The sequence below is a fragment of the Falco naumanni genome, chromosome 5, assembly GCF_017639655.2.
Source record: "Falco naumanni isolate bFalNau1 chromosome 5, bFalNau1.pat, whole genome shotgun sequence".
Lineage (NCBI taxonomy): Eukaryota > Metazoa > Chordata > Aves > Falconiformes > Falconidae > Falco > Falco naumanni.
In genome coordinates, this window is record NC_054058.1 from 16,474,585 (window position 1) to 16,492,211 (window position 17,627).

General features: G+C 41.1%; 1 protein-coding gene across 7 annotated transcripts in view; it reads right to left on the reverse strand.

The window, feature by feature from the left end:
* The window catches only part of PPFIBP1 (PPFIA binding protein 1), a 119,446-nt gene that overhangs the window by 19,949 nt on the left and 81,870 nt on the right, over positions 1-17,627 (reverse strand). For 2 of the 7 annotated variants that reach the window (XM_040594763.1, XM_040594761.1), the window contains exons 8-16: positions 13,898-13,990; positions 11,445-11,559; positions 9,922-9,954; positions 8,527-8,588; positions 7,727-7,811; positions 4,649-4,806; positions 3,598-3,728; positions 1,997-2,050; positions 775-835 (exon numbers count right to left, since the gene is read on the reverse strand). In XM_040594763.1, the coding sequence (XP_040450697.1) occupies positions 775-835; positions 1,997-2,050; positions 3,598-3,728; positions 4,649-4,806; positions 7,727-7,811; positions 8,527-8,588; positions 9,922-9,954; positions 11,445-11,559; positions 13,898-13,990 (792 nt within the window). The remainder of the gene's footprint in view (positions 1-774; positions 836-1,996; positions 2,051-3,597; positions 3,729-4,648; positions 4,807-7,726; positions 7,812-8,526; positions 8,589-9,921; positions 9,955-11,444; positions 11,560-13,897; positions 13,991-17,627) is intronic. The other 5 variants (XM_040594767.1, XM_040594765.1, XM_040594766.1 and 2 more) reach the window with 3 other exon arrangements.

The window sequence follows — 17,627 nt, forward strand, 5'->3', positions numbered from 1 at the left end:
GATAAAACATCCACAACCTCCATACCTTGACGTCCAAAAACCAACCCCCTAACCCATGAACTCTAGCTCTCATCGTCAAGTTCTGGTTACATTTTAAGTCAACATTCCACCTGAGCTGTGAGGCACAGCTCAGCGGTTTGGGTCAGGGAACTCAGGAGCTTTTAATTTAGGCTGTCAAAAGAGAGTACAGGAATTGCCCTGATTTGATGACATCGTTAGAGGCTAGCTGCTTTTGGTCACTTCAAAAGAGACCTAAAATGAAGCTATCACCAGACATACAAAGGCTCAGTGTTTTGTTCCTGAGCTCCTAAAACATACAGTCATCCCACACTGTATTTTATAATGCATTAATTACATGGTCTTCCAAAATTCTTCGCCTTAAACACAGGTAGGAAGTGGTAGTGGGAATTACTTTCTTCTTCTCTTAAATCAGAATAGCATATAAATGAAAAAAAAAAAACCCAAACCCACAACCCCAACAACTCATTATTTGAGGAAAAACACAGCAAGACAGTCTCAAGGAAATGCCTCATGGAAGAAAAAAAAAAAAGCACCTGTGTTTCCTGTGTTTTCAGAGACAGAAGATTTTCACCTTTAATAAAATCTGGACAAGGTCACACATATGTGACCGCTGCTAACACATGACATGAGGAGCCCTATGCTGACTCAGAATTTCTCAGAAGGCAGCAACAGGGCATCCACGGGGTCACTACCACAACAGGGACATCACCCCTGTTTCTAAGAGGATGGGAGAACGTAAGAGACCAAACCAACCGCTTCAGATGTCTCTTTTCTCAAACTGCTCAGACTGCTGGACTTCTGCAGTGAAGAAGTTCTGAAACAATAACATAAAACCCAAGCCAAGTTACTGGAATTGAATTTGCCAAGATAAACATATTCTCAGGAACATCTTTAAAGAAAGCATTATAATACGTGATGAGATATACTAAAAACAAAGACATTTTGAATTAAGGCAATCAATGCACTAATAAAAGCCCACGCAATTTCACGAGATACTGTAAGAACCTCTACATTGTAATTACTGATGCTAATGCTTCAGTGACATGATGTCTACCTTTGGGTATTTCTGGCTTCTTATTTAATGTTGTATTTTCAGAAGCACAAGCAAAAGTTACACAGGCAAAGGAAGTGATATAAACAAAGCTATGAAAAACAGTATTTTTAGCAACAGGCTTCTGACTAATTTAATCCTTAAAGAAGCCAAGCATATTAAGTCAAGCATGTGCGCTTTAGTATTTTATCCGCAGTTCCATTTTCCATTTCAGATCAGGTATCTCCCAACTTATGGTGGGATTTACAATCTAGAATACTTAAGTCTGGTTAAAAGAAAGTTACCATTACAATTTCTCCTGCAACCAAGTACAAATTAAGAGTAACTTAACCGAATTTTACAAAGTTACCTATCTTTATACCAACATAAGGGGAGCAGAATTTGGCTTTGGGAATTCTCATGGCACTAAGTCACTTGAAATAAAAATAGCTGCTGAGCCTCACTTTGTGTACCAGACAAAACCTGTTGACTTAGGCTCCTTGCTAACAAATAGCTTTGACTCAGCTTTGAGTTCATAAACAGTCCCACTGATTTCCCTAGGCAAAATGGCTATAATTAAGAAATTAAAACTGTTTTCTCATTGGAGTCAGCTTTCTGCCACTATCAAAAGCAAAAAGCAAATCACATGTACATGTACTACAGAAAACTGTACACTTTGAAGTATATTGATGGTCTACAACCAAATCAGAGATGCTTCACAACATAAAAAAAATTAACTGCATATGTGCACAGATAAAGCATTGGAAAATAACGATTGCAAAAACATATAGGACATGAGCAGAAAACTACCACCACTAAGTATCATCTTGTCTAGAATTAGTGGACATTATTTACACGTGTATGTAAAATATGTGTTGGGGGAGACTTCAAGTTGAGAATCACATATAAATATGTTTCCTAAACATTTTTTATTATGATACTTACACTGGACTATCACACAGCTGAGTTTCTGGGGAGGAACCCATTGATCTTCCTTCACTGTAAAACCAAAAAAAGATAGGAAAAAAGACAGACATTTGGGGATCCCATCCACATATCTTGCTGATACAGAAAACCTAGAGTCTCAGCCTGCTTTAATCCTGTTTTCACTTCAGCTGTTATGGTACTAACACATGGCAAATTTTCCCCTCTATGGTGCCAAGTCTTGTGAAAGATTAAGGACAAAGGTGAGCTCAAGAGCCCCAGGAAAGGCAACTGACATTGCAAGTTGATGACAATACTGCACTATTCACCTTATATAAAAGCAGAGGTTACAGCATGGGCAGGGCCTGCTGCAGCACCAAGTGGTGGAGGTCACTGGCTCTCTGTCAGCCACCACAGTGCATGACATTTTGCTGCAGGTTAATGTTTTGACTGTTTTTTTCCATGACAGGACACAGAAGAAATCCCTGCTGGTGATGGTTAGAGCTGCAGGAGGCACAGCACAGCAGAAAGCAAGCAAAGCTGGTGATCAGGATAAGATGCTTTCTTTGACTGGAACTGGAAAAATCACACATCAATTTGTGCTTGCACGGATTTTCAGCATCAAGATCGATGACAGTTTTAAGCCAACAAGATTTCCTTGCCTTTGAAATCTTAGCATTTGATAACCATTTAGATAAAGCCAGGGATTTGGACCCAGAAAAAAACCCGCAGCACAGCCTTTGTCTAGCTGCAAGTGTGGTGCACTTTTCAGTACTCTGCAGTGCCAGTCCAGATCTGCAGGGGCCAGGTTTCCTCACTCAGGGAAGAAGGGTGCAGGCTTAGAAATGCTGGAGGAAGCTGACGGACACTTGTCACCCAGGAGGCTGCCACGGGGTTCAAGCATGGGCGTCCCTGGGTGCCACAGCTCAGCCACAGCCCCAGGGCGCAGCCACACATCCCCACCCTGGCGTCCCTGGGGCATTGTGCCTGCACATCTCATCTGGCTTTTAAAATCTCAGGCAGGGCTCTCATAAAAGTGAATGAACAAATGTCTTTGCAGTTCATCACACCAAAGGACGGCAGCAAGGAGATCTCTTTCTCTGATCTTTTGAAATGCTGCTTGGGTTTCCTTCTGGGGCTCCATGAACAGCTCAAGTTTAGAGCTGGAGAGCCCTTTTGTTGCAGTTTTGGCAGTGCCTTACAGCAATCTTTACCAGCTGTGGAAAATGTCCGAATGCAAATCACCAGGAATGCGTTTGTGCTAGCACAGCCAACACTATCTCAGTCAGACCTAGATGATGTAAACCTAGATAAAAATGATTCTGTGTCCTTTGCTACATTAGATCAGTTTTTCTCTCCTTCTGTTCATTTCTTGTGAAGCAGCTGGTATAGAGTATGAGCGCTGCTACGAGCAACAGCAACCAAACTAATACTTAATGAAAAAGATTTAATCAATGCACTTCACAAACATAAGCTTCGTTTGCTACAGCTAGTCAGCTGAATACTAGCCTTGTTTAACTGACTTAATGACTTGACAATACAGTAACTGACAGACTGTTACTCTCATTAAATGTCACAGAACACTGGAATTAAAATTGAAAAATACATGGAAACGATAATACCTCATTTCACTTGCAGGATCTAACTTAGGCTGTGTTTTCACTTTCTCTGCAACAGTTTCTGAGCTCTTGGATGTTGATGAGAAAGATGGGATCGAAATCTGTAAAATACTGGTATGGATCTGTAAGGAATTCTAAAAAGAACGAAGAATACATGTTAACACTGTTTTGAGCTGAAATTAAGCAGTCATAGGTGAAAAAAAGAGTAACATAAATTATGAAAAGAAGGATCTGAAATTTAAGATTTCTTTCTATTGTAATACAATGATTTACTACTTGAAAGATGACACTGAAGATAAAACATGAATCATTGCACAAATAAGCTACAGCACAGACAAAAACCTCTCAAGTCTTTCAAAGCTGCCTGCTATCTCTACCACAGGTCCCATGAAGGGTAGTTCACTTTTCAGGTTTACTCCTGTCCTCAGCCAGTCAGGGAATACCAAAAAGCTGCTAAACGTTGGATTTAATTTAGTTTTTCTTCATAGTCTGTTCATGCTGTTTAGTTAAGTAAGTCAAGTTCCCGCTCTGACTCAGAGCTTTAAGAGAAGAGTTCTATAGTTTTATTACTGGAAAATGTGATTGCAAAAATCAGAGACTAGACCACAACCTACCTATCATTTAACTGAATGGATGTAATGATGATTGCATCCTTTCAAATATGACAGGATGTATTAACTAAGTCCCAACACACTTACTTCAAGTTCCTGACAAATTAAATGCAGCTCCTAAACCAGCGTTGATATGAAAAGTCATTTCTATGTTTCATAGGAAAAGTAGTTTAGACCCATTCTCATGACAAATACAGTTATTTGCTGTCTCCTGATCCTGGTTGATGATTAAGAAAAATAAATTTAACTGAACTCAAACGAAATTCCTCAGCAGCTTTCACAAGAAAACTACATTCTCCAAAAGGATACAGGACATCACTAAAAACTGTGCAACGCAGAAAAATCTTTTCAGAAAATTGAGTTTTGGCATCTTGCAATATGAATTCAGCACATGCAATGTTTACAAGGAGTGATGGCATTAAATAAGGAAGAAGAAAAGATACCTCTTCATGAATATTCACATTAAACTCATCGTGGATTGGAGATGCTGTTACTGGGGTTGGGGACGGGCTTTTCTCTGGGTCAGTCAGGCTTGGTGTGTCCAATAAAACCGTGGAAACAGACCCTGAATTCAAGAAGTCTTCACTGTCACTTTCCTTGCCTGGAGGGACAGAAGATGGAAACTTGTTGGCTTTACTTCTGGATACATGATGTCCCCTGCTCCCACGCAAGGCACAGCCAGCATGCTCATTTATGAGCCGAAAAGGGAATAGGCTAGGATTTTTAAAATTTTTTTTAGGACAGACTACAATAGAAGAAGGGGAGTCATTGCCAAATGTCGCTTCTGAATTCAACCCCCACAACATGGCAGGGTTCGAGCAGAGGGAGAACATACATCTGACAGCAAAAAGCCCAGCAAATGCCCTCAGGGTGCTTAGTGGGATCAGTTTCAAAAAGCTGAATAAACTGGAGTAGTTATTTCCTGTCCTGTGTTCCGGAATTTCATACTAAATGCTTCTCTTCCTTTATTCACTAGGGAAAGACCAGGGGGTCATGTCTGCTGAGACTTAAGATACCTTTATGATATCTTCAAACTACCCATAGGCAAAATGCAGCCCATTGCACCAGAGTCTAACACCAGCTTTTAAGTATTTGCAGACTGTCACAAATTGTGTTTCATTTAGGTAATGCCACAGCCCACACCAGCACCTGGCATCCTCTGCTCCCCACAAATAACTCGCTTCTGAGCTGCCTCAGTACTACCAAAAGGCTTGGATTTCCACACTTGTCATGGGTACCTGAGTACTGACACTGACAAGAAAAATTAAAGGCAACTCATACTTTCTACAAAGTGAGCAGAAACCTAGCATTCATTGCCAAAGACGTGATGCAAATACAAGCCAAAGTCTGTTCACAGCAAAAACCTCTCTTGCCCGTTTTTCATTCCCTGCAATCTCCGTCTATGCTCCATGAACTGGCCACAAAGCACAGCTCCCAGAGACCTGAGGTCTGTTTTAACATCCTGTCTTTGAAGGCACAGCACTGCATGGAAGAGCAATACCTATTCAAGAAATATTGCATGGTGTCTCAGCCCCCATCAACACCCTTCCCCTTCCCTCATGGATAACGTGCTTTGCCAGCCTTGCAGATTGAAAACATGCAGCTGTGTCCTTAATGCACAGTTTCAAGGAAGGAAAAGACCCTACATACCAAGATCCAAAGCACACAGAGTTTTCAGCCCAGCACGCTCTGGTGCGTGCCAGCTCCTATCCTGGCTTACATCCATGGCACCGGACTAAAGAGAAGCTGCTTCCAGAACCCACCGCTGCGCCTGCCTCGGGTCTGCAGTGGCTGTGGGGGTGCAGGACAGACAGCTGGAGACCATGGTTGAGGGCTTTCATGGAGCCCTGCGGATCAGCTGGCCCCCTCAGGAGCAAAGGTCTGGATCTCCTTGCTGCAGTCATGGCCTCTCAAAACCCAGGCAGAAGCAAAGAGGGGCACCAGGAGCCTCTCTTTTCCCTGGGTCTTAGCTCGAGTCTCAGCAGCATGTCCAGATGGGGCTCTGCCCTCCACTTTTCCTGCCCTGGCTCATGACAGCAGACCCAAGAGCCCAAACATAAATCCACCCACCACAAAAATCCGTATTTTGCCTCCTCACTCATTTCTGGCTATTGACGATCTTCATTCACTCTTTGAAAGCATCTCTGGGGGCTCCTACATCCCTCTCCTAGGAAGGTCATTCACCTCCAACATTTGGATGGCATACACAAGCCACAAGCCCTTGTCTGTCCTAAAGACGGCTCAGGCAATGGACCGGGGTCAGTTCAAGGCCTCGGGAAAGGCAGGTTGGCCTTCTCTGGCCTTCAGAGGACTCCATGACAAGGGAGGTTTCCATAAGGTGGTAATACAACGCTGTGGTGCAGACTATTAAGTCGCACATATTATAGGCACATAGATTATCACAATGCTAACGTGTTAAAAACTTTGGGGACAGGTCTTTCAGAGGACAATGACCTATAAAATGCAACTTGAGTGATGAAAGAACAGGATGATGCAGGGAAACATCCCACCAGGCCAGGGTTACTGCTGTAAAGGGAGGTGCTCATTTTCTAACACCTGAGTGTTTTCATCTGAAACCCCAGAACCATTTCAGTGTTATGTTCTATGTGCGTTTCTTTTGATTTTCTTTTAAGGGAGGAAGGAGAGAGACAGGGTATTCAATACAATCACATCAAACTGATGACCACCTCAACATTTATCATCTTTGGGGGTCAGAAGCTCCTGGATCTGGAAACTTTCACCAGCCTTGGAACACATGGAATGGACCGTTATATGTTACAGTATATATTATAGCTACCACTTCAGGCACACAGTTAAGCTCATTATCTGGTGGCAGAGAAGGCTTTTTTTTCTTTTTGGGGGGGTGTGTGACAAAAGACTGGTAGCAAAAGCAAGCCTGCCCCCCTACTGTGTTAAGGAAGAAGAACTCTTCCATAGCTGCTGCATGTGGTATTTGCGAAGGCTTCATTATATGCCAAAGATGTGGCGTGTCATCACAACACAGTCCTGGCAGCACACCCACTTTGCTACAGACACTTTTGCAGCTCTCAGGCATTGCTCTTACAGCGTGTGCAGCTGCCAGGGCGGTGCTGGTTTGGCTTGCAGGAACGTGCTTGCTCAGGCACTGCTCTGCTCAGCTACCAAGCCCTCCCCAGGAATACACGCAGGAGAAGGGAACAGCAATTTTTAGCAGTTAATGTAGTTGCCAGCCCTGAAAGGCATTTCAGAAGGCTGTGGAAAGAGCCTGAGAGCTTATCATACCCAAAATAATTTTACAAGGGGGAAATAAACAATGTGACTATTAATAATAGTTACCACTACCAGATGATAAATGGGATAGCACCCAAACGTGCAGCTGCCTGGACAAAAAAGGCAATTTACCAGTTCACACCAGTTAGAAGAACTGGCTTTTACTCTACCCAAGAGATGATTCCATATTAAGTCTGAGTTGATATAACACTACCACAATGCACCTAGAGTTTCAATGCAAGTAGGGTTGGGTTTTTTTGATTGTACAATACCTTTTTTACCTTGAGCCAGTATCACCATGTCTTGAACTTTTTTGTACCTATTCAGAGATTGCCGAAGCTCTTCTATCTTCCGATCCTAAAACAAAGCAAAGTTGTGACTGTGCTTCTTCCTTCAGTGAATCAAGAATAAGAACTACAAAGACTAGATAATCTTCAGTTTAATCGGTTATGAGACTAAAAGAAATGGGAAGTCTGGATGGGAGCGGACCCAGAACTCTGAGAGGCTTTGAAATATCAAAACTTGTATTTAGCAAAAACTAGCATCTGGTTAATCACCTGAATTGTTCCAGTATTGAAAGTCAATTTCACGTCCCTTGTTAAGTCAAAGGTGGAGTATAACAAATTTGCCACGTACAAAGAAAGCAGTAATCAAAGGATTTAGGGCTTTGGCGATCAAAAGGAAACATCCTACAAAGTGCACATGCATATGAATGCACAAAAACATACATGAAAACAATGAGTATTTTACAGAAAGCCCTTTTGGAAACACAGTTTGTGGTATCTCATGGGACTTGTATGAAGCTCTTTACATTTTCAGATCATGGTGTAAATTGCAGTCACACTAAACTGAATGACACAACAGTGTAAGGACTCTGTGTATACACAACAGAGCTCATAAATGCTCAGTTATAGCTCCTTAAAGGTACCGCAGTGCTTCTCACAATAGTGAATCACTGATTCTTTCAAATTTGATTTTTTAATTGCATTGTGACAAGTTCATATATACAGATTTTCTTAGAGATTTAACTCAACCTGATGAATGACTACTGAAAAAATAATGACTTTGCTACCTTCTCTTCATTTGCTGCCATTAGAGATTCTACCGCCTTCTTCATTTTCTGTACCTCTATATCTAAAAACACAATACAGTTCTCCAAGTCAATTTAAATAAAACAGTGTAAGGAAATTAAAAAAACAAACAAACAAACACAAAAAACCTAGAAGCAACTTGGTAATATCTGTCTTTTAATTTGTAAATTTACTTTCAAAACATAAGCCACTTAAATTCTATTTTAGATGGAAATATATAGAAAAAAACCCCTTTTTCTTAAAAAACATTTTTTCTGACATTTTTATCAACGAAATGATGAAATTCAGGAAATTTCCTTACCCACCCCTCCCTAGTCTTAGGACAATGGAAAAGTCAAGAGTAAAATTACTGCTTGACTTTCAGTATCTGCATCTTTCAAATAACTGCAAAACAAAAAGTCCAAAATATAAAATATGGCATCTGGAGTGCAATAAAACACATCCTCATTACAACAGTCAACAAACACCCCAAATGGCATCTCAAAACCCCACTATACAAAGCAATAGGATTAATGGATATGATGAAGAAAGCACTGTGCAGTGATGCTTAGTCTTAATTCAGTACGGATGCAGAAATGAGGACAGCACAATGGAATGATACAAGTATTTGCTGTGATGAGCAGTCATGCTGGGATATATACTGTAGTTCAGACTTGGAAAAGGTCCCTAATACAGATGACAGTGTTCTGCACTTCATCTATAATCCTTACTTACAACAAAGTATAAATACATGCAAACATATATGTTCTAACAAGGTTAGATTCTGCAGGTGTTCTGGACTAGAAATTAAAAAAGAATTGAAATAGTATTAAATTTTGCTAAAAATCTTCCTTGCATAAATGAAGTGAACTTTAGATTTCATTACAGACACAGGCAGGTGGCCGAATTCACAGGCAAGCAAGCATTTTACCTTGGTTTTAACTTCCTAAAATTTCTTGGAAAACAAACAAGAGTGGGAGGAACATTTTCCTCCTTAATGAAATGCAAGAAGAAAACAAGCTGCCTGGCTTTCTAGATGAAAGACACACTGGGCTAAAAGAGCAGCTGATCCAGTTCCAAAGATTTTCACTCCATTATGCTAACTGAAAATCTGGTTTACTGGATTGTTGACTGCATTTCATTGAGAGGCGACCGTTTTTTGAGTCTCCATGAGACCACATCTTTCTTTGCCCATCAGCTTTTCTTCAGAAAACTTTGGATTTGAAGTGTGATATATCCACTCTTATTCTCACACTTCACTGTAAGTGTAACTAAGGGTTATAGATGATACAACCTCACAATGTTTGTTAAAGCAGTTTTGCAAACACATGCAGAAAGCTGTTCTGGAAAGCACTTCTGAAATGCAAATGCTTGCGGAAAGACACCAGAAACCTTACTTTTATCTTTGAGCTTCTTTTTACAATTTTCATCTGTGCAGGAAAATCCATTGGATTTGAAATTAGCATAAAGGTTATGACATTAAATAACTTTTAAGACAATATAGATACTTAAGGAAGTCAACTATTCCTCATGTATCATTGCAGAGGCAAGCAGTTCAGCGTTTCAACCTGCACTCCCGTGGTGCTGACGTTCCTAAAGGCACAAAATAGTCTCTCTGCTCTTATACACAACTACCCGTCTCAAGAATGTATTTTTCAGCTTGTAAGGTCTCAGAAAAGGCTTATGCCAATAGAGTACTCTCAAGCTAACACTTTACTGGCAAAAGCCAGCTAAGTGATACCGTATACATATTTGTTCAGAAAGCACAATTCAGCTAATGGGGCAGATCACCTGTGTTAGCTACAAACATCATTATTTAATATTAGTCCAAGGCAGAAAAAACATGGTTCATCACGGCAGAAGATCTCGTGCTGAGCTATACTGAAAACTAAAGCTGAAAAGCAGCATAATGGGTGTTCAACGTCAGCAGCCCCCAAGAAGCCCCATTTAAGCAGTCATAAATGCAATAAAGTCAGACATTGTTCACGTTTAAATGGTAAAAAAAAAAAAGGAAAAAGAATCACAGTTCAATGTGGTTACTTTTAGTGATCTTATGCAGTGGTTTTGAAAACAGAACATTTTATTAAATAAAATGTTACAATCAACACAGAGCATTTTCCTCCTTGGGTCAGGGGAGGAGACTAACTGATCTCTTGTGGCTTTATTTTTCTAGAAAACATACTTTAACAGCACAATCTTAAAATCAGCAATAGCTATCAGTGAGATATATTCAGAAGTGAAATTGCAGTAGGATGTAAATCTGTTGAAAAATTTTTTGAGGCCTTAAAGAAAAATTTCTGTTTTTAAATAAGTTCCCGAATTAAGTTTCTCCCCAAATAAATACTGATTTCGTTTCTTCTTTGCAAGCAAATAAAAGAGTTATCTGACACGTAAAATTTCTATGCTAATTAAAGCTTAATTAGTATTTAGACTTGACTAGTGCACAAATCCAGAACCAGTCTTCGATTTCACCTATTTATGGCTGAGTCCACACTGAAGATTACCAGTACGCATCATACTTTGGTCTGTAGTTCAGCTTTTCCCCTTCCTTACCAGTAACGGGTGTACAGGCAACACCCAGCCAACGTAGAAAGTTTCCTTATCAATATAATCTTTTGGGGGAACTTGTTGAAATTAGTTTAAGGATTTCTTTACCAATTTGAACTGCATCCTTTGAGGCACTACGCAAACCATGTAAAGAGCTAACTAGGCATTACTTAGGCTAATTTAAAGTTGATCAAGAACTTGCTGTGACAGTAGGTTCAGCAGTTGCATCGTGAACACCAACTAACTATATTCAAAGAAGTAAACACAAAGGCAGAAAGTGTATGAAAATTGAGGCTTTTATCTGTTATTGCAAACATGACCTCGGATGAGGTGACCTCGGAGGACATGGTAACAGAGCCTCCCTTCTTCTTACCTCTGTCCAGTATTTCAATTCCTTCTCCTTTCAGCTTGCAAACCAATTTTTCTTGTAATCTTTTTACCTCAGCTTCCTTCTGCTCTAGTTTGTCTTTCAAAGCTGCTAGCTCATCCTGTAATACACACAGAATCACTCAGTGAAAGCTTCCACACTCATCTGAGACGTTTCCAAAATTCCCTCCTATGAAGCACGGCGGACAAGTCCTCAGCCAGTGAAGATGACCAAGGGCCCCCTGACATTTATACTGGCTGAGGGTACACCCACCAAACTGAGTCTGAACATCACAACAGACCGTGGAGTCCACAAGGGGACAAAACCAGGGAGCCTACGGTCCGAAAATGTTGGCCTCATATATAATTGAGAAGAGGTTTTACATCTAAATTTAAGTAAAGCAAAAGAAGTAGTTTTCTTATTTATTTAGCCTTGCAGAGACAGAGAAAGTGCAGGTGATGAGGCTGAATGTTAAAATTTACATATACTTATTTTGGTATTTATAGGGCATTTTGCATGTTCAAAGGTGGACAATTATGGAACCGCGCTTACACCAGGCTGAGGACAGTTTCAGAAATAACCACTGATTCTATGAAAGAAAAATAATCACAACACCATCAAGCACATAAACACATACCGGAAAGCAGTTCAGATGAAAATGTGGTACCTCTGCCACAGTTTGGGTTTGCTGATCAAGCATTAGGAAAGGAAACTTAGAGCTGAGATTCACGGGAATAAGACAGATGGTGTTTGGGGGAGTTGGGGTGTATTAGATAAATGCTAGCAAATTTTAACTTAGATCTAACCATCTGCACTAGCAAGTGGCTGGCACAGATCCATGCACTTAACTTTTTAAAATCTGAGTCAAATCCTACCCAGTTTAGTAACATGTTTCTTTGATGTCCGAGGATATCTTGTGCAACAGCATCATCAAGACAGGACCCTCAGTGCAAATGTACCCAACACTGAAAATTTAATTTGTTCAGTTTGTAAACAAAACAAAACAAGGCAAGACTCACAATTTTGGCATTTACAGCTTCTAACTGAAGTTTTAAATCCTGAAAGGAATAAACCAAACTAGAATACTGTGGCTTAAGTATATTCCTGAGCTTCCCTCAAAAGATCTGTTGCAAATATACAGTGAAGTCTGTGACCCAAACTATGGCCCAGACTACAGGATGTCTCAAATTGGTTCCTGTTTGCTCTAAAGCAATATTAAAAAAATAGATCAATCTTAAAATTGTCAGTAAATCAAAGCTTCTTCCAGAACAATGGTTAGGCAATACAGTCCTCCAGTGCTCCAACTTTAATTTTGATGGGATTTCTGTGAGACTCATGCTTCTCCAAAACAAGACCACCTCTTGGTCACTAGAGAAGCTGCTGTTGTATCCCTGTGCAACTAGAGCTGCATGTGGTTGTTGATACATATTTCTTCCCTGAATTAGAAACACACTGTAAACTTACATGGTAGAGGGGACAGTATAAAACAATCACTATTTTCTAGCTAGTTTTTATGCATAAGATTTTTCCAAAAAGGTGAGAAAAGGTTCTGTTTGAATAATGGATGTAACCTACAGAAGAGGCGATCTTTCCTTGGAAGGGGAATGATTTAATCCAAGTTTAATTCCATTATGTGTAACCTATGCAAAGCCCACAACACCAAAACCCTCTCCCCTCCAATATAAAAGCTGTTTACAAGGAATATCTGCATAAGGAGCTTTCCACATCTAATGGGAAAGGGCACACTGCATATCAACACACAGCAATTAATGAAGAACAGAGCATGACAGCACGATGCAAGACAGACTGTAAAATGGTGGAACATGAAGGATTCAAAACAGACCCAATGTTACCCAGAAACTACTACACCTTTAGCATCTGGCTTTTTTGCTCCATCCGTTGCTTTTCATACTGCATCTGACCCACTTTGATTTTCATACTAGAAAGTTTGGCCATTAAAGACTGGTAACAGAGACAGAGGAGTGAGAGAAAACTAAAGATAGAAAAGAGACAAGGCTAAATGGCAAAGCGAAGTTAGACACTTACAGAAACAGGCTGCTAGAATTACTTTGGTGAATGCTTTCTCATCAGAAGTGGCTGATTTTTAGCACATTTAGGAAAAAATAAATGCTTAGCTTTGGTCTCACCTATGGCAAATGCCTTACGTACTGCAACTGGTGTTTCTTGACACATATGTGAAACAAGGGTGTAAACTGGTAATAAATTTACTGTTAACAGCCAGCTGCATGGTAAGTTATCCTTCATAAAAAACAATGTCCAGATCCGAAAAACACAGCTCGAAATTTGGAAATAACCCGTGTTGCTGAGTACCATGAAACTCCTGGGCCTGAGCATGCTCAGGATTTTGCAGGGTGCAGGCAAGGACTGGGGAAAAGGCAGCGAACTTCTAAAGCCTGACTTACACCCATCTCTGCTTCTTCCCCTCAGCCTTCACTTACTTTGGTTGTTTTCAGTTTTTTCTCATACTGGAGTCTTTCATTGTCCATTTCTCCCACTCTCAACCGCAAGTCATTTATTTCCTGGATCAAATCCTGAGTGAGGGAAAAAACAAGACCAGAAACAACAAAGAAATTCAGTAAACAAAACAGAATAATTGCTACCCATTGATAGGACCATGAAAACATAGCAGCAATAAAAGTCGCTCCATACACAAACACACACCATCCAAATTCATAGCTAAGTCAAGCAATTCAGAGCTTCCTAGGTATGCAGGGACTGTATTTCTCAGTTTCTGCATTAATGCACTGAATGCAAGAGGGCAGAGGAAAAAGGAGACATAAACTGAAGTTGTGTCCCCTGTGTTGAGGGCCAAGAAAGGCCTCCTGCCTCTCTGGCTGCTCACCTGCTTGGATGTCTGCTGCTATGGGCAGGTAATGGAAAACGGTGGCAGCTGCCCTTCAATACACAGCAGCCACATCCTCCCCTCCCCTCACACCTCAGGCTCACCAGCTGTCACCTGCCTTTTCAGAAGATGAAGCCATTACAGCGTAAATACACATTTCCACCACTCAGATGAACCCCTCTACCTGACGGCTGAATGGCAGAGCCATCCACTGGTTTCCACAAGCACAAAGGCCTATGTGCTTAAGCATCAGTGGCACCACTACATCCGAGCTTTGCAAATTCAACCTGGTTTGGAAGAAACTCGGAGCCGGCACCATCACATCTGAGCTATTCAGGAGAATGGCTCGACCTCCTGGCCATCCTCTTGGAAAGACCTACTAGGTCTGGAGGTCAGCCCTGAGTGCCACCAGCTCTACAGCTCCCTTCCTGCAGTGGTGAAACAAACTCTGAGTTGCACTGCCCCACCAAGGTGCAAGGCACTCTTTCTCCAAACCTCCCCATCGCCAACATGGCAAAATGGGATCTTAAGTGGCCAGCTGCAGACCTGCAGGAAGCCTGCGGAACAGCCAGGACAAAGTATCCTTCTATATAAGAGATAACAAACCACAGCTTATTGGGAAAACGATTGTCCTGCTCAGCAAGGGAACACATCATCAGAAAGGTGTCTCTTTCATGCAATTCAAAGTTGTCCAGCAAGCTGCGTTGTGACCTTTAGTTGATGTATGGACACCAGACCAGTGTTATGTTTGTGTGAAAAAAGAAAAAAAAAAAAAGAAAAAGGAAAAAAAAAAAGCAGTTTCTCAGCAGCTACTGTAACACTGTATCACCAGGAAATGCTTCAAAGGAGGAGATAAGCTCTTTGTGCACCCTAGAAAACACAGCAGACTGGAACCACAGCACAAGGGCTGTTAAACTACCAAGAAGATCGTACAGTACTTAGGTCTAGTCTTTCTGCATGATAAGGCAAATCCTATCCATGTTAAGCAATGCTGTACATTGAGCTAACAACTATAAGCACATTTTTTCAGAGCTAGTTATATAATTAATGGAGATCTATACTTTACAAAATAACAAGCCAGCACCTGACATTCACAGGTCCCTAGTACCACCTGCCTTCCAGCCCCACACCACATCTTCTGAGCTTACAGGCCTCTGGTAATTGTTTTGTGCTTAACAAATCTGATGGCAACAGAGCAGCATCTGTATTTCTTTAGTAAGATCCAAGCTCAATCACCAGAATTACAAGGAAAATGAAAATTTTGATGCTATTAGTAATTACTACTGCTAATGTATGACTTTCTGATTTGGGTACACCTGCAATTCCTCACTGATTCTCCAGTGTGTGACCTTTACAAAGCACCTAACTCTTCTAAACATAAATGTACATGGATGTCAGTCTGCATGACTACACCAACTGAACTCTTCCTTGTCAATGCCAAGTGTTTGAGACCTCTAACAAATCTACATTCCCAGATCTCATGGTCAGCTTTGATACTATGACGATTTGGGGCTTTTCTTTCCTGCAGCCATCATTTTTGCTTTGGCACGATCCAATGTCAAAACATGCTGTGTAGCAATAACTGCTGAGGTTGCTGCCTACGTATTTATCACTTTTATGTGATACACACAACTATGTGGACTTTTAAAATACTGAAGAAGGAGAGGGAAACCTGTTATCCATATTCAAAAGGCCCCTGGTGAGGCAAAACATATAACAAACCAAAACTTTTCTCCTTTTAATGAAAAAAGTCAGCACAATCCTTATCGATTAACAGCAGTGTCAAGATGCACTCACAATCTCACAGAGAGCAGAGCAGTCTTGCAACCAGTATCCAAGAGTGTAAGATCTTGGAGCAGAAACTAAATTCTTCTGCTTAATCTGTTATGGACCTCATGGGTAATCAGAACTTTTACCACTGGTAACTGGTCACTAAAAATACTGTAAAATTTCTCAAGGGTTAAATAGAACTAAAGACAAGTCCTAACAGCGTTCTTTGCTCCAAACATATTTCCAATTACTCTCTTTGCAAGTGCTACATTAACTGATGTCTTAAGTTATCTACAGCACAGTAACTGTAAATGACATTTGTTCTCATCTTTTTGAGGCAGAGGACTACATTAAAGATTTGCCAGGTTCCATATACAGACCTTCACTAGTATAAAAGAGATGGTCACACCTTGCATAAATGAGCAGAGAAAGAAAGAAAAGGCCCAAAAAGGGCTGTCTCCCCTGCTACAGAATTATTATTTAACTTTGGGCAAGCTACTGGAGGTAGAGACTGCCGAAGGCACTGAGGTTCCCTAAGAAATCCTAATCCTCCCAGTGTACTTCATTTTCCTGCTTGCTGCCCTCAAACATCTATTCTTCTCTTCCACTATTCCCTGTTCAACTGATTTTGGCTACAAACCCTTCGCAGCAAGGACTGCGACTTGCCCCTCCTGCAGCAGCCCCAGCAAGGACATCATGGCATTGTTCGAAACCTGAAGGTGCCAGCCATTGCAACTGCTTATGACGTGAAGAGCTTTTGGGACCAGTGTGATGCTTGAGGTGTGTACGTCCCCGTGGCACTCAGGGTATTGTATATGTTCATCAGGATCTGAGACCAGACCAAAAACCCATGGAGTTCCCTGGCTGACCCAGATGAATCAGCTGTAAAAGTCACCCACATGGTGGCCAGTGTATGGCGCCGGCTTTGCCTGCATTTAATACCTCCTCTGCAGCCACCCCTGAATGGGTTAAAATACCTGTCTTGGGCATAATGCATGTTCCTGTCTTAAAGCCTGAAGACCAGGAAAGAGCCATGAAATGGTCCTCTTTTGATCCAGAGTCAGGTCTCTCCATGCAAACACCCAACTAGGTGGCTCCCGGACTGGATCCATAAATGGAGCTGACAGGGTGGGACACACAGACTCCTATTTCCCAAAGCCTTTTTCTTTCCTACTCGTGTTACTTGCGCTCTTCGTAGCAAGGCCGGCGAGGCACAAAAAAGCAATGATAACTTTAAGCTACAGGGGTCAGTGGCTTCGTTACTGGCACTGGAAACAAAAACATTGTTCTACACCACTCAAATTCATCTGCACAAAGGAGACTGGTGGTGTTTAAAATATGAAGAATTTCCCACGAGTGAGCCAGTTTACCCTCTGGCTGCTGCTTCAAAGACCGTGTCTGGTTATGGACTCCTCCCTAAATAAACTCCCTTGTACGATACTTTCTTACATAAACTCAGCCCAAGTCAGACCACCCGTGCTCCTTCAGGAAAATAATAATGGTGTCTGCTAAGAAAGTGGAAAGACTGGAATGATTTAAAGAACAGAACAATTATA